This window comes from Vulpes lagopus, chromosome 24 (genome assembly GCF_018345385.1).
Source record: "Vulpes lagopus strain Blue_001 chromosome 24, ASM1834538v1, whole genome shotgun sequence".
In the NCBI taxonomy this organism is placed as follows: domain Eukaryota; kingdom Metazoa; phylum Chordata; class Mammalia; order Carnivora; family Canidae; genus Vulpes; species Vulpes lagopus.
Window position 1 is genome coordinate 42384102 of NC_054847.1, and position 20546 is coordinate 42404647.

The following is a 20546-nucleotide window of genomic DNA, read 5'->3' on the forward strand; positions in this document are numbered from 1 at the left end:
ACTGTTCTTTTTACAGTGATCCTTGGGTGAAACTTCTCTTTGGTCTTTTCTTTTTTTTTTTTATTAAAATTTTTTATTTATTTATGATAGTCACACACACACACAGAGATAGGCAGAGACATAGGCAGAGGGAGAAGCAGGCTCCATGCACCGGGAGCCCGACGTGGGATTCGATCCCGGATCTCCAGGATCGCGCTCTGGGCCAAAGGCAGGCGCCAAACCGCTGCGCCACCCAGGGATCCCTTCTCTTTGGTCTTAAAGAACAGTTGTAGTTCTCCTGGGCATTGTTCAGCTTTTACCATACAGACTTGTGTAGCGTTTTCCCATGGGGTGCTGGAGAGCTCAGAGCCAACTGGCCCACCCACAGTAAGTCCATCTTTACGGTATACACGCTTACCCTCAATCCTGGCTCCAATTCTTAAGTCCCAGCTTTTTTCTTTTCTTTTTGTCTTTTTAATTTATGCTATCTTCTCGTATTTTATGTATTATAAACTGCCTTACATATCTGGAATAGATCCAAGTACAAATTTAAATCCACAAAGAATAAACATGGCCCTGTTTCAGAGGATGATCTTACTGCACAGGGACCATGTGTATTCATTCACCTTTCCCTAAACATGCATTCAGTACGGAAAATGGGCAGGGCATGGTGCTAAGAACAGGGGATTCAGAAATCAGACATGGCCTTGCCTTTATATCTGGTGGAGAAAAGACAAAACAAGCTACAAATTGCTTTAAGTATGTAACAGAATAAAACCTGATAAGGAGAACCATGGTGACTGTGGATATACTATGGTAACACTGTAAATTCCACAGGATTGGGAGCTGGGGTTGGGGCCTGCAGGGGGAGGGGTGTTTTTAAGAGGGAGAAGACCTTTTATCCAGGCAGAGGAAACAGAATGGGCAACAGCTTGAGACAAGAGTCTGCCATTTGAAGAAATGAGACATAGAGTGCCTGGATGGCTCAGTAGTTGAGTGTCTGCCTTTGGCTCAGGGCGTGATCCCTGGGTGCTGGATTGAGTCCTGCATCAGGCTCCCTACTGGGAGCCTGCTTCTCCCTCTGCCCATGTGTCTGGCTTTGTCTCTCTCATGAATATATAAAATCTCAAAAAAAAAAAAAAAGCTGTGAAGAAAAAACATAGGATGAGGGTAGAGAGGTGGAGGTCAGATCACTCAAGGCCTCTCAGGTTAGGATAAGGAGTAGAGACTTTTCCAGGGCAATAGGAAACCACGGAGGGATTTTAAGCCTGTGTCAGGCATTATCCCTTTTAAGGTTCTAGATCTCACTTTCTGCTGCATGGGAATGAATCCCCCAAGGAGGCAGGGCAAAAGCAAAGACAACAGTCCCTATAGTCTAGACCAAAGGTACGTGTAGCCTGGACCAGGTGGGTGGCAGTAAAGAATCTAAGTTCGGAAATAATTGATGAAATATTGGATGGTGAGGATATGTGAAAAGGAAGGATCTAAAAAAAAAAAAAAAAAAGATCACTTCTGGATCCATCTAGGGCAACTCTTCAGGTATTAATGGCACAAGGTGAGGGCAGGAGGGTTTGTATTGTGAGTAGCGAGGGGAGTAGGAATTACCATCTTTGGGGCACCTGGTGGTTCAGTGGTGGAGCATCTGCCTTTGGCTCAGGGCATGATCCTGGGGTCCTGAGATTGAGACCTCTATCGGGCTCCCCATGGGGAGCCTACTTCTCCCTCTGCCTGTGTCTCTGCCTCTCTCTCGGTCTCTCTTGAATAAAAATCTTAAAAGAAATTACCATCTCTATTTGGATGTATTACCTTTGAAATGTCTTGAAAACATCCAGTAGAGCTCAAGTGGACAACTGGATATGGAAATTGCTGAAATACATATATATCTCCTCCTCCCAAGACCCTTTCTCAGGAAAGCACTAGACTGTACTCTCCACCAAAACAGAGTAAATCAGAAAATGGGAGGAAAATACAGGTTCCAGGAAACCCAGAATCTTACACTAGAAGGATTTCCCAGGCTGACAGTAAGGGAGATCCTGAGGCCACAACCAGCTTAGCATGAAACCAGTTCAGACCAGGGAGGGCCTCAAGTTCTGCAAGGAACTCCTTCTAGAAGTTTGAAATAACAGAACATTTATGTTTAAATGTGTGGAGACAGACTTTATACAAACGAGGGTGATGTAGGAGTTGGATTCATGATTATTTTTTAAAGGCAAAAAAAAAAAAAAAAAAAAAGATGAGCTACAGGAAAGGCAAAAATGCAGAAGGAAAGAAGGAAAGGCACGGAGCTCTCACCAGGGCTCAGAGGTCGGTAGCATTTCCACAATCCTCCCATAGATGATGAAAACTGGTCTGTCCCAAAGCAGAAGTACCCTGGAGGCAGAGCTGGGCAGTGTGTGAATAGGGGCTCAAAACAGTGGGATTCTCTTCTTTCTCCCACAGAAGGAATTTGTCAAGAGACAACACCATAAACAGGTGGCGGTGGGGGGCTGGGGGCTGGGGGAATTGTACTCTAAGTTACTTATAAGAGCTATAGCCGTAAAAATCAAAGAAACGAGTTTTAAACATTGGAACATGGTTGCTGTGGTGGGACAGGAGGGCCTGGGAGGGGTTGAGGGCCTGCAGTTTGTCTTCTCAGCTGTGGAGGCACTAGACTCCAGATAATATTTAAAACTATGGTAAGATACTTACTAAAAAACAGGTCACACACCACCGATTTTACTTTACCATGTAACACATTGAAAATCCACATGAATAAGACATCAGAACATTAAAAACAGGACCACAGTTACGGCTACCTTCACTTCAGAATACCTACGTTCCTCTCTGATAGTACTGAAGCTAATGCATTAATTGTTAATATAATTTTTCTACCAAGAAATAGTCAAAAGAAAAGCCTGTTCACTTGGTTTAAAAAGGCCCTAAATAGGGGTGCCTGGGTGGCTCAGTTGTTTGAGCATCTGCCTTCAGCTCAGGTCATGATCCAGGAGCCCTGGGATCAAGTCCGGCATGGGGCTCCCCGCTCAGCAGGGAGCCTGCTTCTCCCTCTAGCTCCTTCTCTCCCCCTGCTTGTGCTCTCTCATCTTAAAAAGACCCTAAATATAAATAAAACTCAAGTACAAAAATAAATGGAATATTAGCATTCCTTTTGAAACACTTTCAGCTGCTAAGGACGCACTCCGTTCTTAGGGGTCAAATCCATGGAAATGCCTTTGATGTAAAATGATCTTATTCTTGTGAATTGTAAGCAAGGAACCAACCCTGGTTTGTCGCCTCATACGGAGTTCTGCTCTGCTACACATGGGCATCCCAGGTACAGTACTAAATGTCCCCTCTAGAAATGTTCCTAGAATTAAGCATACACCTGTTAAAATAGGAGATACGCATTAGTGATGGAAGTACCACTCATTCCGGATTCCGTCCCAGAGAAATAACTTCACAAAACAAGCCTCCATTTCACTGGGGGGGGGGGGGGGTGGGGGGGGGTGGTTAAAAACATGCATATTGGTTTTGGGTTTTCTTTTTTTGGTGTGAGGACATTTTGGTAGTACGTGAAGACTGCACTACTTAGAGACGGTTACTGAAATATAGAAGGGTAAAATGACATATCTGGGATTCACTTTAAAATGCTTTAGCACAGAGGGATGCCTGGGTGGCTCAGCGGTTGGGCAGCTGCCTTCAGTTCAGGTTGTGATCCCGGGATCCAGGATCGAGTTCTGCATCGGGCTCTTGTGAAGAGCCTGCTTCTCCCTATGACTGGTCAGTCTGTCTGTCTCCCTCATATAAATAAATCTTTAAAAAATACTTTAGCAAATGAAGAAAAGGGACAGAGAGCAAATGGAGAATCTTGATAATCACTGCTGTTGCTAGTAAGCCTATGGGAATCAATTTTCCCCACTGCAGAATTCAATATTAAATATTTCAATTGAAAATAATTCAATTATTTTCATAATTAAATGCACCCCAAGGGAAAACATGGTCTACTTTTTGTTCAAAAAAAGAGGTAAGGGGATCCCCGGTGGCTCAGCGGCTTAGTGCCTGCCTTCGGCCCAGGGCCTGATCCTGGAGACCTGAGATCGAGTCCTGCGTTGGGCTCCCTGCGTGGAGCCTGCTTCTTCCTCTGCCTGTGTCTCTGCCTTTCTGTCTCTCATGAATAAATAAAATCTTAAAAAAAAAAAAAAAAAGAGGTGAATTTGTACTGCCTTCCTCTTTGTGTTTGGGATGCAGGTATACTGAAAAGCCAAGGCTGCAGTTTAACTAACTAGTTGCCATCCAACTAGTTCCACCTTTGGCCTGGACAGAGTGCTCTCAGAAGGAACCCAGGCTGAGATGCAGACCAATCAGGGCAGGACACCAGAGATGAGCAGGATCAAGCTTAAAGCTAATGAGGAACCTGTTGACCTAATGTGAAACTCTAGTGGCCTACCGTCTTGCTAAAGCAGGACTGCCTAACCATGGAAAAGGATGTTCAAAGATAATTATCTGGTCTAAGTATTTACCCAAATGATACAAACGTAGTAATCCAAACAGGGGCACCTTCACCCCACTGTTTATAAGCAGCAATGGCCAAACTATGGAAAGAGCCCAGATGTCCGTCGACAGATGGATGAAGATAATGTGGGACATATATACAATGGATTATTACTCAGCCATAAAAAAAAAAAAAAGAAATCTTGCCACTTGCAATAACATGAATGGAACTGGAAAGCATTGTTAATTGAAATAAGTCAGAAAGACGATATGATTTCCACTCATGTGGAATTTAAGAAACAAAACAGAGGATCATAGGGGAAGGGAGGGAAAAAATAAAGCAAGACGAAATCAGAGGGAGACAAACCATAAGAGACTCTTAACTCTAGAAAAACAGGTTACTGAAGAGGCAGTGGGGAGGGGGCAAGTGGATGATGGGGTCTAAGGAGGGCAGGGGATGTGACGAGCACTATGTGTTCTAGAAGACTGATGAGTTACTTCTATCTCTGAAATCGCACTATGTTAAATGTTAAATAAAACTTTTAAAAAATGAAAGGGAGTAAAAAGATAACTATCTGGTATGTCAAGAGAAGCCTCATCCTCTTATGTGGGTAATTTGAAAATGAAGTTCTTGGTCTAAAACATGTAGCTAGCCCCCTTGTTTCTCCACGACCCTCCCTCTTGTGGCGGCTCTAAACAGAGCCAAATATGGAACCAGAACCAGGGCAGCAAAATGAGGACGCAGGCAAGGGCAACGGGGGCTGCAGCAAGCCAGTTAGCACTCGAAGTCTTCACGAAGGCCCTTAGATAAATAAACTCAAAAGGATACACATTGAAATGTAAATTTACAATAAAAGCTTTTGTACATGTAAGACAAGGATTAAGGCCCAGTATGTTAGGATAAAAGAGGTGAAGGCAATTTTATGAGAAAGCCAGCTCATCTGAGGTCATCTTTCCTTCCCACTTTATTAGCACGAGTCTCCCCCAAATGGAACAATTTCTCCTTTCCAGAGGTCACTATGGAAGCACAGCTCTTCCCCTACGTGAGGAAATGCATACTTCACTCTTCTTAGCTTAGCTTGTGAGGTGGCAGGTCTTGAAAACCAGCAGACAGGGGCCAGCCTGTGGGGCGAGGTGGCCTTCACGCTTCTGCAGAGTAAGACAGGCTCCCGTGCTCACACCATGTGTGCGCAGCAAAGAGGAGCTCGCTTGCAAGAGTATCTACCTGGGGAGTCAAGACGACCTCCTCTTTATTTAATAAGGTAAGAAAAGCCACCCAAGGCATTCAAGAGATTCATTCCACAGCTCAAGGATGGCTATCCTGTTTTTAAGGCTGATGACAATTATCCAGAATGCCCCACAGTATCTTCACAGTGAAGATGTTCTTTATGTCAAACAAATCCCCTGGGCTGTAAACTAAGCCCATCTCCATTTATTCTGCTCTCTGTGAGAGAGATCAGATTGCCAGACCTAGAAGGAACTTCATCAAAGCCCCAGCCTCTTGCAGCTCAGGACCAGGGAGCACCAGAGGGTAGAGAGACCAGCACCAGTAGGCTCTAGAAGGGCAGTGGCAAGTCATACACGTCTTGCCATTCCAGACCAAAGTGCCATCTGGTGACACCAGGTTAGGTGTCTTCTCATTCATTTTGATAAAACTTGATCTCTTTGAAATCTGTATCTTAAAGTTTAAAACCTGAACCCATCAGAGCCTCAGGGAGGGCCCCCCTTAGTATCATTATCCTGGAGAGGGAAATTAGAAGACCCCAGTTCTAAGCCCTGCATTGCTAGGCTGTAAAACGGGCAAAGAGCAAGTATTGTAACCATTAACAAGAAAAGAAGCTCCTTTTTTGGGTGCCCCTTTCCGTGCAGGAACTTCAAAGCATGATTTCCCCTTATATACTTCTCTGAAAAAGAAGTGTCTTCCCCTCACCATGATGACAGTTTTCTTTCGTAGAGTCCTCAGAAGTGTGGATGAGACTCTCCTCTCTTGGGGCGCAGCATGTTAAACGTGGCCCCAGCTGTACAGAATGACTGCGTACGGCACATACCAAATGTGTCAGGACAGCCCAAAAGTCGAGCTGTATGTAAGCGAAGGGCTAAGTAGACATCCTAAGAGGATACCAGTCATTGTAAAGGATGCACAGGGAAAATGAGGTTTTTAGGAACAGCCAAGAAAGGATTCACTGAAGAGGCAGGACTTGATGGGGCAGCCTGAACAGAGCTCGATGGCTAAGAGCTACAGGGTTGGGGGTGGGAGGGGACGGGTCCACACTAGAGATGCACACATGCCCCCTCCCTGCTCCCACGACCCAGAAGTGGTTCCAGGTGTGCCAACACCGCTTCCCTGCCCTAGGACAGCAGGTGGCGGCTGGACCGCCAGGGCCTCCTGGGTGAGGCACCTCCAGCCTTGAGCAGCCTTTGTTACTGACCTCAACGCGCCCTCCACAAATAATTTTCATCTGTGCTGGAACCTGAAAATGTGGTTCCCAAACACTAGGGGTCTCTGGGAAAAGACTTGAAGGTGGTGGGATTGCAGGAGTGCTGAGTCACTTGTTGAGATCTTTTCATGCCTTCACTTGAGATTTTAAATATCAGTTCCTATTACATCCTCTCTCACAGGGTGCCACACATTACGCTGTCAAACTCAAGGTGTACTTCAAAATGCAGAGGTCACTTATGAGCCACTTTGTCTTGCCGGCCTCCAATCAAAGAAATCCCTGTAGAGAACCTCACGATCACATCCCATCCATGAAATGCTTTTCCTGTTTATAATCATTTCTTTTCCTACTATTTAATCAATATAATTGCTGTCACTCAAAAAAAGCAACACAGGTACATGCCTATGCATTCCATATAGATATATCTGGAGACTACTTGGTTTAAGGCCATCTGGTAGATTCATGTTAAGATAATTATTTTATGTTAATTACAAACCTATTTAAAAAAAAAAACCTGTTTGCTAGGGATTGAGAATTTCAGTTATCAGAGGAGTGAACGGATAAGAAAGCTAAAGCTAGAATGGGAACAGAATCTCTGCCAGCACACAGATTTCCTATCACACTACATGGAAAAAAAACTGTTTGCATTTGATGCTTGCAAGGAAAGAAAAACACAGCTTGACACTGAAAAGCTTTCATTTATAATATGCTGAGCCATGTTTATATCTTGGGAGGAGGTTCATGCGGTGCAGCAACAAAGCAGAATATATTTGAAAAAAGAAAATGCACCAAAGGTCACTAAGTAGCTCCAGACACCAAGCTGAGAGCCTGCGATAGGAAATGAAATGTGATGGAATCTACACATTAGGACTTCGAACTACTCAGCTTGGGAAACACAGGAGACCTCATAAGGACCAGCCTACCCTTCCCACCTCCACCCACATCATCACTCCCAACTGCCCTCAAATCACCCCACATGGAATGGTAAGGAGATGCCAAGACTAGTACCTAACAGACAAGGGAGAAAGACTCCGGGCTGATGGATGGTCCACCAACACAAACTTTAGCTAGAAGTTTCCATGTTGAGGAGGAGGACTTGCTGCAATTACAAAAGACCACAAGGACCCAGGCTTAACACTACAGAAACAAGCAACCACTTGTCCCCTAGGTGAAGAGCCAGGCTGCTTGCTGCCTTTTTTGCCCTTTGCTCCAAGCTTTTTGGCCTTAGGTCCAAAGTGGAATCATGCATGGAGCTTTAAAAATTCCTGGTTCCAGGTCCCCACCTCCAGAGCTTCTGATGGGACTGGTCTTGTGTGCTATGGGGGCACTAGGTTGTTTTTTTTTTTTAAACACTCACTTGAGGGGCACACATACTCCAATGTTTATAGCAATGTCCACAACAGCTAGAATACAGAAAAGAGCCCAGATGTCCATTGACTAATGAAAATGTGATACACGGTGGATTACTTAGCCATCAAGAAGAATGAAATCTTGCCATTTGTAGTGATGTGGATAGAACTGGAGGTATTATATTAGAGAAAGACCAGTGTCATTTCACTCATCTGTGAAAATAAATAGATGAACATAAGAAGAAAGGGAAGAAAAATAAGATGAAAGCAGAGGGAGGCAAGCCATAAGAGACTCAATTCTAGAGAACAAATTGAGGGTCACTGGAGGGGAGGGGTTGGGGGAATGGGGTTACCAGGTGATGAGCATTAAAGAGGGCACATATGGAATGAACATTAGGTGTTATATGCAACTGATGAATCACTAGATTCTACCCCTGAAACTAATAGTACAGTAGATGTTAAACTAAATTTAAAAACTAAACATACCAGGTGATTCTGAGGTGCAGTCCAGGCTGTGAATCACTGCCTATGGTTTTACATAGCAAGCAAAGAGCCTCGAGCAAGCAAATGCTGGAACAACGTAGTGGTGAGCAGGACCGTGCATACCTAAAGGACCACGTTGAAAAGCAGATTCTGCTTCCAAAGATCTGGAGTGGTGCCTTCGCACCTGTATTCCTAACTGAGGTCTCGATGTAAGGGCTAGAACAGATTATGGGCTCCATCAGACATCCTAGAGATTCTACAGATGTGAACATCAGAGACATTAGTTACTTTATAGTTGGTTTAACCCTTTCCCTTCATTGGTACTGCTAACAGCACTTTAGTTTCATTGGATCTCTCAGGATCACCCCTGCTGGACAGGGATACCCATGGAAAGTACAGTGTGTCTATAAAACATCCCCTTTACTTAGCCCAGTGCAGGCTGGGTTTTATTGGGGAGAGGATGTTATGAGCTGAACTGTGACCTCCTGAAGTTGAAAGTCCTAACCCCAGGACCTCAGAGCATGACTGTATGTAGAGATAAGCGCCCTGAAGAGGTCATGGAGTTAAGAGGTGGTCATTCAAACAGGCCCTAATCCAATAGGAAGGGTTGCCCTTAGAAGAGAAGATCAGAGGGCTACCTGGGTGGCTCAGTTAAGAGTCTGCCTTCAGCTCAGGTTGTGATCCTGGGGCCCTGAGATGGAGCCCTGTGTCAGTCCCTGCTCAGCAGAGAGTCCCTTTCTCCCTGTTCTAACCCTCCTCCTCACTTGTCCTTAGATGAATAAAATCTTTAAAAAAAAATCAAATGTAATAGAGAAGACACAGGGAGGGAGACAGTCTATAAGCCTGATAGACCCATCGGAAAGGGTCAACCCTCCCAACACCTTCACCTCAGACTTCTGGCTTTTGAAACAGAAAATAGTTTAAATCACCCAGGACTAGGTCGTTTAGGCAGTGCTAGCAAACTAACACAGGGGGCTTGGTTTGTGGGGTTTTAAAAGATTTTAGAGAAGGAGAGTGCAGGGGCAGGGGAGTTGCAGAGGGGGAGAGAGCATCCCAAGTAGACTTGGGGCTGGACCCCATAACCCTGAGATCATGACCTGAGCTGAAACCAAGAGTCAGACACTTAGCCAACTGAGCCCCCCAGGTGCCCGTGTGTCTACTTTTGATAACTTGTCTAACCTACATTTTCATTCAGTATTTACGGAATGGACAATACTGTTTTCTAGAAGTCCCTGTCTCCTCTACTTCCTTTTAATTTGTGGTTGACAGGAAAGCAAGGTAACCACATGGGCCATTATCCGGCCCATAGGAAGAGCCCAGTGGTTAAGAACACAGGCTACAGAGTCCAGCTTAGAACCCTGGCTCTGCCATACACCTGCTCTGGGACCTTGAGATCTTGCATGAAGACTCACCCACAAGGAATGTAGCCACCCTGTTTTCCGTTGTTAGCTCAGGTTTTCATATTTTAAACTCCCCCTCTCCTCCACTGGGTTCCAGCTAGAAACCAGTGCCTGGTTAGGGGACCTCCACATAAGTACCAGGATCTGGCATAAAACTTCTTTTCCTGTATCCACCCAGCTAGGCCAGAACGTGCAAGAGGGATTGCTAGCAAACCTATGGAGATTAGTAAATCAGTTTTTATAGAATTTGCAAAAAAAAAAAAAAAAATCCTTCAGGGATCCCTGGGTAGCGCAGCGGTTTGGCGCCTGCCTTTGGCCCAGGGCGCAATCCTGGAGACCCGGGATCGAATCCCACGTCGGGCTCCCGGTGCATGGAGCCTGCTTCTCCCTCTGCCTATGTCTCTGCCTCTCTCCCTATCTCTCTCTCTGTGTGACTATCATAAATAAATAAAAAAAATTTAAAAAAAATCCTTCAAATTCTCAGATAAAAATCTCACTGATGCTGCGTTCTAGGTTCTTCTAACCTGTCAGGAAGCGTCAGAACTATGTTCTGGTGTTTTTTAAACAAACTTGCTTCCAAGGAACAGCCTTCGTGGGTTCCTAGGAAGGCAACCTCTGCTCGGCCATGCAATTTTTCCACCATAAAAATTGCTAGCGATTTCACTACAGAAAAATGCCAAAACAAAACATGGGCACGCTACCGAGAGCAGTGCCAAGTGAGAGCAGAGCGACAGCTGGAGGGCAAGCCATGGCACTGTCTCTGCCCGGGCTTTTAGACAGCCTGACCTCCTGGGAAGTAGTACTGGGTACACACAGGTCACAAAAATGGTATCTGTAGATCTGTCAACCTGTCCTAGCTCAGGTGCCCTTTTACCCTGTTTGGTTGAATCTGTGAAAACTGGCTGTTATCAAGGTCGGAAGCTCCAACCTGAGTTTCGTAGGAGCTTTTCCTCTACCCAGCTTTATCTCCATAGGATGTTCTGTTCCTTATCAAGTTTTTAAACCTTTTCCCTCTTTTCCATGCCCCGTTGCTTTTCTTCTAGTAGGTCAGGCGGTGTGTCCCAACATTTCCCTACTTTCCTCTAAATGCCATTTGGTTTTGCTTTTCTCACCTCAAAATATTTTAGTGCTTTCCTTTACCACTTTCTTCCCTATGCTCAGCTTTATAAGAACAAAAGAGTTGACATTCTTAAAAGGCACTGCAGAATTTAAATTCAAAAGATTTAAATACTGACACAGTTACTTAGTGGAACTGAGAAACCCTGTAACACCTTTTACCCATAGAAGGACAAGCATGATGTCGCAACTGATTTAGAGTACCCTCCGTTGGTGGGGTGCCTGGGTGGCTCAGATGGTTAAGCATCTGCCTTCTGCTCAGGTCATGATCTCAAGGTCCTGGGATGGAGCCTTGCATCAGGCTCCCTGCTCAGCAGGGATCCTGCTCCTCCCTCTGTCTCTCCCCCTGCTCACACACTCTGTATCGGTCTCAAATGAATAAATAAAATTGTTTAAAAGAGTATCCTCCATTGAAATTTGCATTTGATGCATGCATGCATTTGATGCATGTCTCTCAAATAGGCACCCTCACTGGATTTTTGAATGTGATGTTTTCCACTGTAGATATTCAGAACAAACTCAGAGAGAGGCAGCTTTGAGTCAACAAAGCATGGGATGATCAATATGCAGATCAGGAATTAAAGTACGCAATGAGGGGCTGGGGAGGGGAAGATCAGCCAAGGCAATCCAGGGAGTACTCAACTGGCACAGGATAGCTGGTCTTCGGAACATGAAGAAAAGCAGAAGTCAGTACTTAACTACTTGCAAATAGCTTAAGAACACTGACAAGTTAGGTCTATTTATAGGACCATTTGGGGATGATGACTGGGCGGGGAAGATCCAGCTTAATAACAACCGATCCCTGAGATCAGGAAACCAAGTCTCAAAGACACTCAAGGCCAAGCGATCCAAATACCATAAGGCAACATGAAGGCAAGGACCTAAAGATGAAACGAAACACCCTCCAAATCACCTTCCTGAGAACTTCCATTTGTGGACAAGGTTACATATGGAGAACCCCACTCCTGGTCTTCGTGTTAAGAGGACGCTCAAGAGAGGCTCAATCTGTTAAGTGTCTGACTCTTGAACTCAGCTCAGGTCTTGATCCCAGGGTTGGGAGTTCCAGCCCCACATTGGGCACAGAGCCTACTTGAGGGTGTGAGTGGGGGTGGGGGGAGAGGACTCTCCAGAAGTTGGCAAACTCTCTACATAGGGCCAGATGGTAAAGATCTGAGGCTTTGGGGGCCAAATGAGGTCTTTGCTGTGCAGGGGTTTTTTTCTTTTTTTTTTTTTTTTAACCCTTTAAAGATCTAAGTGGCATTCTTAGATTGTAAGTCGTGTAAAAACATGCTGTGGGCCCTATTTTGCCAATTCCTGCTCTATACCAAACTCCCAGAGTCAGATCCTAGAGCAGAGCACCCTCCTGACCTCCCATCTTCTCTCTCCAGGAGCTGCTAGGCTGACAGCTGCCCCCTGCTGCTCCCAGAAGCTGGAGGCTGCAGAGCTTCACTCCAGGGGGGCAAACACGGAACCTTCCACAGGCACAGCCAAGAAAGGCTGAGAACAGAGATAAAGGCTGACAGCAGATGCAGTCCACCTTTCTGAAATCCTACCGGGTATGCAAAGATGATCTAGCTCCCGTTCTGCTGCACTGAACAAGGCAGTGCATTTGTGCGTGCAAGTGATCACTTGTGCTTTTGGCTTGAAGCTGGAAAGATGTGCTGCTTTGCTCAAAGGGGATTAAATACGTAGACCTCGTACCACCGCTCCACCCCCTACCTGTGTCTCAGGAGGGAGACTGTCCAGAAGGTTCAGATACAATCACCATGATCTAGAATGGACTAGGAGAGTGAAGGAATGTGGAAGGGCAGGCCTCCCTAGAACAGCCTGCTTAAAGGTACAGTTGGAAAACAGGAGAGTGGAACAAGCAGAGGTGGACTGGGTGTTTCTAGTGGGCCAGTTCTGAGGAAGCCATCCACCTCACGGGGCAAAGAGCCAGAGAATTCACTTCTTTGTAATGCTTTCACATTCCAGTGATTCTTGAGAGACTTGGGGCACACGCTGATTTCTTGCTAACACCTCTGCAGGACAAAACTTGGGTTACCACCGGGCCTGAGTTCCTGTGCCCCTGGCTCAGCGGGTTTCTTTTGCTGAAAGGAGACAGCTAGGCCTTAGGAAATTTCAAGCTCCTAGCCCCCAAAATGTGACCTTAACTCAGATGTGTGCCTGCAAGAACTCTTAAAAAAAGGCCCCAAAGAGATCTTTGACTCAAAATTCCTTTACTAGAAGATGAACTGAATTAAGATCTGTAAGTTCTAGGAGGGCAGAGGTTGGGTTTTTTTTTTTTTCTTCTGCCTTTCACGCAGTTGTATCCTAAGTCCCTCGAACTGGGCTTGGCACATGGTAACTCACAAGTCATCTGCTGAATAAGTGAACCCAAGTTGTTGGTAAAGCTTTAACACTAGTAAATGGCTTCGTGGAAAAGAACTGAGCTGGAGAAGCTGAGGTTATAGTTTATGTTTTCATCCCTAGAGAAAAACCATAACAGAGACTTTTGTTCTCTGCAAAAGGCAGACCCTCTCTCACAAAAGCAGCAGGGTCCTGCTGAGCAGGGGGCAGTAGGTTTGGAGAAGCCGAACTCACTGACACGGAAAGTACTGATTGAAATGCAAACTTTCTCGGGAGAAGATAGGGTATTCTAGAATAAAAGAGTGCATTGGCTTTTTCCGGGGCGCACCCACGCAGCAGCTTCACTTAGAAAAGAGGAAGTTAATATAGGAAAGTCAGGCATCAATGACTTTAGGGACAATGAGCGAAGCAATTGGACCCACCTAAAGAGGGTACTCCAGGGAAACCACAGCCTTCTGAGGGCGAACTCAGTTTCCTACCACTTTGTGTTGTTTCTCTAAGAATGAGTGAAAAGTGATACAGAAACCCCGCCCTGGCCAACACCTTCCACATCCAGGCTCTCCTCCTCCTCCAGCACCTGTTCATCAGCTGAAGATAGGTGGGGGAGGGAGCGGGATCCCCTTTAAAGCTGCAATCCCCCCATTTCAAAGCCAGAGTCCGAAGGGCATTTAACAGAGGCAGAGGAACACCTGCGTCCTCTTCAGTTGTTACTTACAGTAGCAAGTTCAGGACACAGGTTGTGGCTGCCACAATCAGCACCTGTAACACACTAGCAGGGCAAGCGGAGAAGCAGATGAAGACCAGGATAGCACCTCACAGCAGCACAGGGGATCTGTTTCCAAAGAAAGCCCATCTCTCAGCTAGAAAAGGAGGCATATGTAGATAGAGCAACAGCCCTTCTAGAAAGCCCCATAGACTGAGGTCAACTTTCACTCACTTGTAACATTCATTCAGTCTTTTGACAACATATGGAGTATGCCCAGGCCTGAGGCTGGCGTCTGAGGGTATGGCCATGGACCAGGACAAAGATGCTCCACACCCTCAGTAGGCTGACCATCCCGTGGCACAGAGGGTCTAACCCAGGGAAACTGAGGCTGCCTGCAAACGTGTCTGTGATTTAGACAGTTCTGCACAAACACCTCTACCCATCTCCTGCCTTCTTTTCATACCAACTAGGTTCTCCTCTTTAGGAGATGGACACTCATGAAGATACTTTCTGAAAGGGAGCAGCATGCCCTGAGCCACCCATAATCCACAGCGCCCCACCTCCACCCCCTGCCGGTTCTGAGCTTTGCCAGCTGCAGGATGGGGAGGCAGACAGGAGGGTCTGCTTGCTAGTCTTACCTGCCAACACCACCCTCCATGACTTCAGGAAAGGGACGAGCTTCTAAGACCCTTTAAAATGGGGTACACTAAGCCTTCTGCGTGCTCTTACATCGCACGAGTAGGGTACCTTAGGTAGCCAGGAAGCAAGAAAAAGACCCGCTTTTTGTGATTTTTTTTATGGAGGCCCTGGATTTCTAGGCTTTCCTACATTCGAAAAGGCATCTAAAAACCAGTGCATGCAGTGGTGTATAAACACCCTGTTTCTGGCTGTGGTCTGAACTGGCTTTTTCAAAAATTTCTTCCCTGATGTCCAAAACTCAAATGAGCATCCACTGAGGACTTATTACATGCACCCAACATGCCAGACTTGGGGAGGCTCAACAGGGTAATATTCATCACTTTCTGTGCGTATCAGCTCATTCAATCCTTCATCATAACCCTATAACTTCAGTACTAAACAGGGTCTTCGTTTTACAAAGGAGACCACTGAAGTAGATTAAAGATCAAAGTCACAAAAACAACGCCGTCAAGCTGGGACTGGTTTCTATTACTGCACAGGTTTCGACCTCTGAGCCCTCTGCAGGAACTCTGACCTGCCAGATAATACAGCCTTCCCTCCAATGTGGCCTCAGCTAGGGTAGCTGGTAGTACTGCTCTAAGTGACTATACTCGGGATTTGGAGAATAAGAAACACATTTGCAGAAATAGCGCATTAACCACCATATCTTAACAGGATTCAGCAGCACTTGTATTACGGAAAAGTGGGAGTTTCTGCATCCTTAGGTCATTGTGCCCCATAAGGGCAGGATTTAAAGAGCAGTACCTGATGAGACCCAGAGGGACAGACACATGCTGCTGTGCGGGCAGTTATGGGCCACCGCAGCCCATGACCCACAGAACGGAAGTCAAAATCAGCACAATTTTAACACCTAACACTGTGTTGGAGAATGGATTTTTCTCTTGCCCAGAAAGCCATTCCTAGCTGCTTCTAATCTCTCCCCCGCCCCCCCATCATGGACAGTACTGTATGAACTATTTGACTGGACTAGATCATCTATTTGTGTACTGGTTTCAAAGGTCTTACTCAAAACATCAGGTCTATAAACAGAACAGACACAGGAACTTTTCTATGTGCAATTTAAGGCTATTTTAAGCTCATCATAGATGCTCAATAAAGCTTTACTGGGTCAGGAAAGTTAGAATGTTTACTGGACACTGCTTCAAAGATTGGATTTTGGGACCCCTGGGTGATTCAGCGGTTGAGCATCTGCCTTTGGCTCAGGGCGTGATCCCGAAGTCCCAGGATCAAGTCCCACATCAGACTCCCTGCATGGAGCCTGCTTCTCCCTCTGCCTGTGTCTCTGCTTCTCTGTGTCTCTCATGAATAAATAAAATCTTAAAAAAAAAAAAGATTGGATTTTCTGGACACTTCCTACACAATGTATACTTTCATTTTTAAGAAGCCTTTGACGGGGATCCCTGGGTGGCGCAGCGGTTTGGCGCCTGCCTTTGGCCCAGGGCGCGATCCTGGAGACCTGGGATCGAATCCCACGTTGGGCTCCCGGTGCATGGAGCCTGCTTCTCCCTCTGCCTGTGTCTCTGCCTCTCTCCATCTCTCTGTGACTATCATAAATAAATAAAAAATAAAAAAATAAAAAAAAGAAGCCTTTGACGTGTTATTTTACTGATACACCCGATGAATAAAAGGTAAACATGAACCTCTTGTTCAAAACCACATGGTCTCGGGAAAAACTAACAGCCACGAGAGCATAACACCCTGATCAGTTTATATGCTTAGTTTGGCTATAACAGTCTTAACACTCCATTCTCTGAATTCTTTACTAGTAAAGAAGTACACCCTGCATCAGATTATAATGCTGAGCAATACGTACCCTAAGCTTGTTAAGGGGGTCACCGGCATTCACTCAAGTATTTGTCAAAGTTTGGGCACTTGGCCCAATGCACTTTGGAGTAGAGGGTCTCTACAGACAAACCCTGTGATTAAGAGGAAATCCTTCAAGAGAGGAAAATTGGGGACCCCTGAGTGGGCTCAGCAGTTTGGCGCCTGCATTCGCCCCAGGGTGTGGTCCTAGACTCCCAGACTGAGTCCCACGTCGGGCTCCCTGCAGGGAGCCTGCTTCTCCGCCTCTGTATCTCTCATGAATCAAGTCTTTAAAAAATGAGAACTATACACATATGAACCAATTTTGTGTATGACCGGATAATATGAAGCCAGTTGCTTTGGATGGAGCTCAAGGACAGTGGTAACCCACTGGTCACGGAGAGTGTGGGAGTTTATCATCAAACTGTCTTTTGAATTTACCGCCATCTGCGTTAACGATCTTCCTTAGATCCCAGGATCTTGAAAGTTCTGCCTTTGTAGACACCTCAGGGATGATGAAAGGGCCTGGGCCCAGACTCTGAAGTCAGATAAACCTGGGTTTGAAGCTTAGCTCCCACGTGTATTAACTTTGTGACCCTCACCAACTTTACTTAATCCTGGGGTTTTGGTTCTTCCCCCTAAAACTGAAATACCAACGCAAGAGCGGCTTTAGAGGATTAGAGATAATGTACTTGAAGTGCACAGAATGGTGCCGAGTATAAAGTCCTCAGGTTGTCTGTTATAGGAAAGGCAAACGTGGAAAGGTGCTTAGGTGACACTACGTGAAACAAGTGTACAGAGGTGACGGGGAGGGGTCTAGAACAATCCTTCTGAACCCACCTCTCATTTTCATCTCCATATCCTTTCAGGAATAACAGATCAAATTAATACTACCATGAACACAGTAGGAGTAAGCACATCCATTTTTTTTTTAAACTCTTAAACTCATCCTTTTTTTAAAGTCACAAAATCATTTAACAAGTTCTGAAGGGACTTCTGCAGTTCTCGCTTGCGCTAAGAACTGTTCAAAGGCCCAGTGGGAAAAATGGGGCCATCTGGTAGTTTCCCAAGCAGCTCTGCTACTGTACTTAAGTTTCATTAAGGGTCACCCAGGAGCTGGGGAGTCTGGTCTCATCGAAGGCTGGTTCTTTTCGTTTTTGGTTAATGTGGTAGGAGTAACTCGGGAATCTGCAGAAGCCTCTGCGCCCCTCTAAGGATTTACATGGGTTTGTGTGGCGACCAGATAGACAGTTTCTATACAAGCACTCCGCCTTTAGTGGACATCGCATTAACACCCAGGCTCTGATTCGAGAGATCTGCAATAGGCCTGGAGACCCTAAGCAAGCTTTTAGAGGATGCTGGTGCTGGCTTCCAGATCACATGTGGAGCGAACAAGAGCCTACAGGGGCTGGATGATCAATTCACAAACCAAACAATCCCTATTCCTGGGGTTCATGAGCAAACAGGCTCAGCAACTGCCAACCAACTTGGTCTTGAGGAAAATACTAGGCTGTGGAAATAGCATATAGCCAATGGAGTATGCACAGGACTCTGGACGTCCACCAAGGAAGTAATGAAACCAGAAGACATTCACAGGGACCAATGCCCATTTTCCCCAGCTGAAACACCCCCCTTCCCATTCCACTCACTCCCCTAAACAAAGTTCCTTACTTTTCCATGATGCAAAATTATCTTTGTTAGTTCTCAAGCTTCCTTTGGACAGCTGTTAATAAGAACACTTATCAAGACCCTAATGGTAGCTCTTGAGTCTTCGTGTAAAACAAAACCCAAAACCCCCACCAGTTTTCAAAAAAAAAAAAAAAAATCTAGGGAAGAGGGTAACGGTTTGACAGAATCAACTTAGAACACTCATCAGGCACCAGTGGTTTCTGGAAATTGGACATGCATTCTGCAAGTGCCACTGATTTATGTACAGTTTGACCTTCAGGGACTGAACAAATGAGTAAACCATCTCAGGGACACATTCCGCATGAAGTTAGAGGCTTTGTGCTAGGATGATAAGCAAACAACATGTCCTAATACCGTGGTCATGCGGATAACACAGGACTAGCACCAGGGAGGCAGTCACTTCAACCTGCTGGAGGCCCTTGCTCACCCAAGTTAACCTCTTCCCGCCTTCAGGTAAATGTTGCCTGCTGCTTCAGGTTAACTGAACACACTGCCCCCGCCTGGCCCCAGCACATTTGTTCTGTGTCGACCACCCATGTCCTGGAGAAGACAACCCCTCCCAAGCCCAAGCAGCATTGCCTCCCTTAAAGGATGGTGGTCATTCCACCGCCAACAGCAGATTTGAGAGCATGGCATGCAATGGAACTGATTACTGGTTTTTGCACCACAAGCTCACCAGCCCTGGAACCACTTATATCCGAACCTTTGAGCATGTGAGCTGACATTTCTGCGGCTCTGCAAGCATGGTGACTGATTCATCTGTTACAACGTTAGACAGAGTAGATCTTTTTAATTTTTTTTCCCCCAAGTTCACTTCTGGGGATTGCTGTGTTACCTGGTACTACCCAATATTTATCCTGGTACTACCCAATATTTATCCTGGCACCCTAGAGCATAGGACTCTCAAACAGTCTGGCATGACTTTGTGATTCCCCGTATCTTACATGGTACCTTTAAAAAGCAATTTGTGTTTATGGGTTTATGCCTCTCATCCAGGGAAAGCACTGGACCAGAAGCCAAGAACTCGACGGTGAGAACAAATCGCCCCTCACCTCCGGAGGGTTTGCAAGCAGGGAACAGTAACTTTTTTTTGTTGAGAATAAGAACCACCTGGGAAGCATTTTTCAACCCTACAGATCCCCCAGCCTTAGTTAGGGGTGATTTTAAGGAGCACCCAGGTGATCTGCGGACTGCCCTTTCAGGAATCACCCTCCTCCTCGGGGCTCAACAAACTCCACATGCTTTCCGCCCCGGGGTCAACACAACCGCGTCTGCAGCCCGCAAACCACCTCCATCCTCGTGCCCACGGAGGCCGTGAGTGTGTTACACTCTGTCCCCGCAGAAGGTCAAGAGATAGTCAAGGACCAAGTATTTGTCAACTTTGTTTTCGAAACCAAACGCAAACACCTCCATCCGTCTTCCCCACGGTGCACAGTCTACACCCACAGCCCAATAACCCACTTTCTGTACAGACTTTCAGCCTCCTCCTCTCCACCTCGCCAAGTGTCCCAGGACGCGGCAAGCGCCCCGGGGGTCTCGGGGCGCGAAGCCTGGGTGCACGCCTGGCCGCCCGCCCTTGCTCCGCACCCAGAGCCCCGCAGGGGGCTGCACCCAGGGGCTCCCCGCGGCCCCGGGCCGCCCGGCGCGTCCGCGAGCCTCTCCCACGGGGCCTCCTCCCAGCGAGGCGGGTGCGCGGCGGCGGCTCGGCGGAGCCCCGAGGCTTACCTGAAACACGTGGTGAGCTCCCCCGAGGGCTTCAGACACGGGTACCTGGTCGTGGCGATCTTGTTCTCCGAGCAGAGCTCCCTAGGACGACAGGCGCGGCGGCCACTTGGCGGGGCGGCCGCGGGGGAGCGGAGGGCCGGGCGCGAGGGCGGCGGGGGCTGCGCCCGCGGGGGGGGTCGGGGGGCGCGGGTCCCCGGGCGGGGGGGGACCGGAGAGCCCCGACCCGCTGATGGGGGCCCGGGCGGGGCGCGGAGTTTAGAGCCGCCCCGGGCAGTCGAGCGCCCAGCCCGTGCCGGGGTGCTGCCGGGGGGGGGGGGGCCGGGGTGCTGCCGGGGGGGCCCGG

At 46.8% G+C, this 20546-nt stretch overlaps 1 protein-coding gene across 2 annotated transcripts in view; it reads right to left on the reverse strand.

The window, feature by feature from the left end:
* CCBE1 (collagen and calcium binding EGF domains 1) overlaps window positions 1–20546 on the reverse strand; it is a 230873-nt gene that overhangs the window by 209972 nt on the left and 355 nt on the right. For both annotated transcript variants that reach the window (XM_041739728.1, XM_041739730.1), the window contains exon 2: window positions 20204–20284. In XM_041739728.1, coding sequence (XP_041595662.1) covers window positions 20204–20284 — 81 coding nt within the window. The remainder of the gene's footprint in view (window positions 1–20203; window positions 20285–20546) is intronic.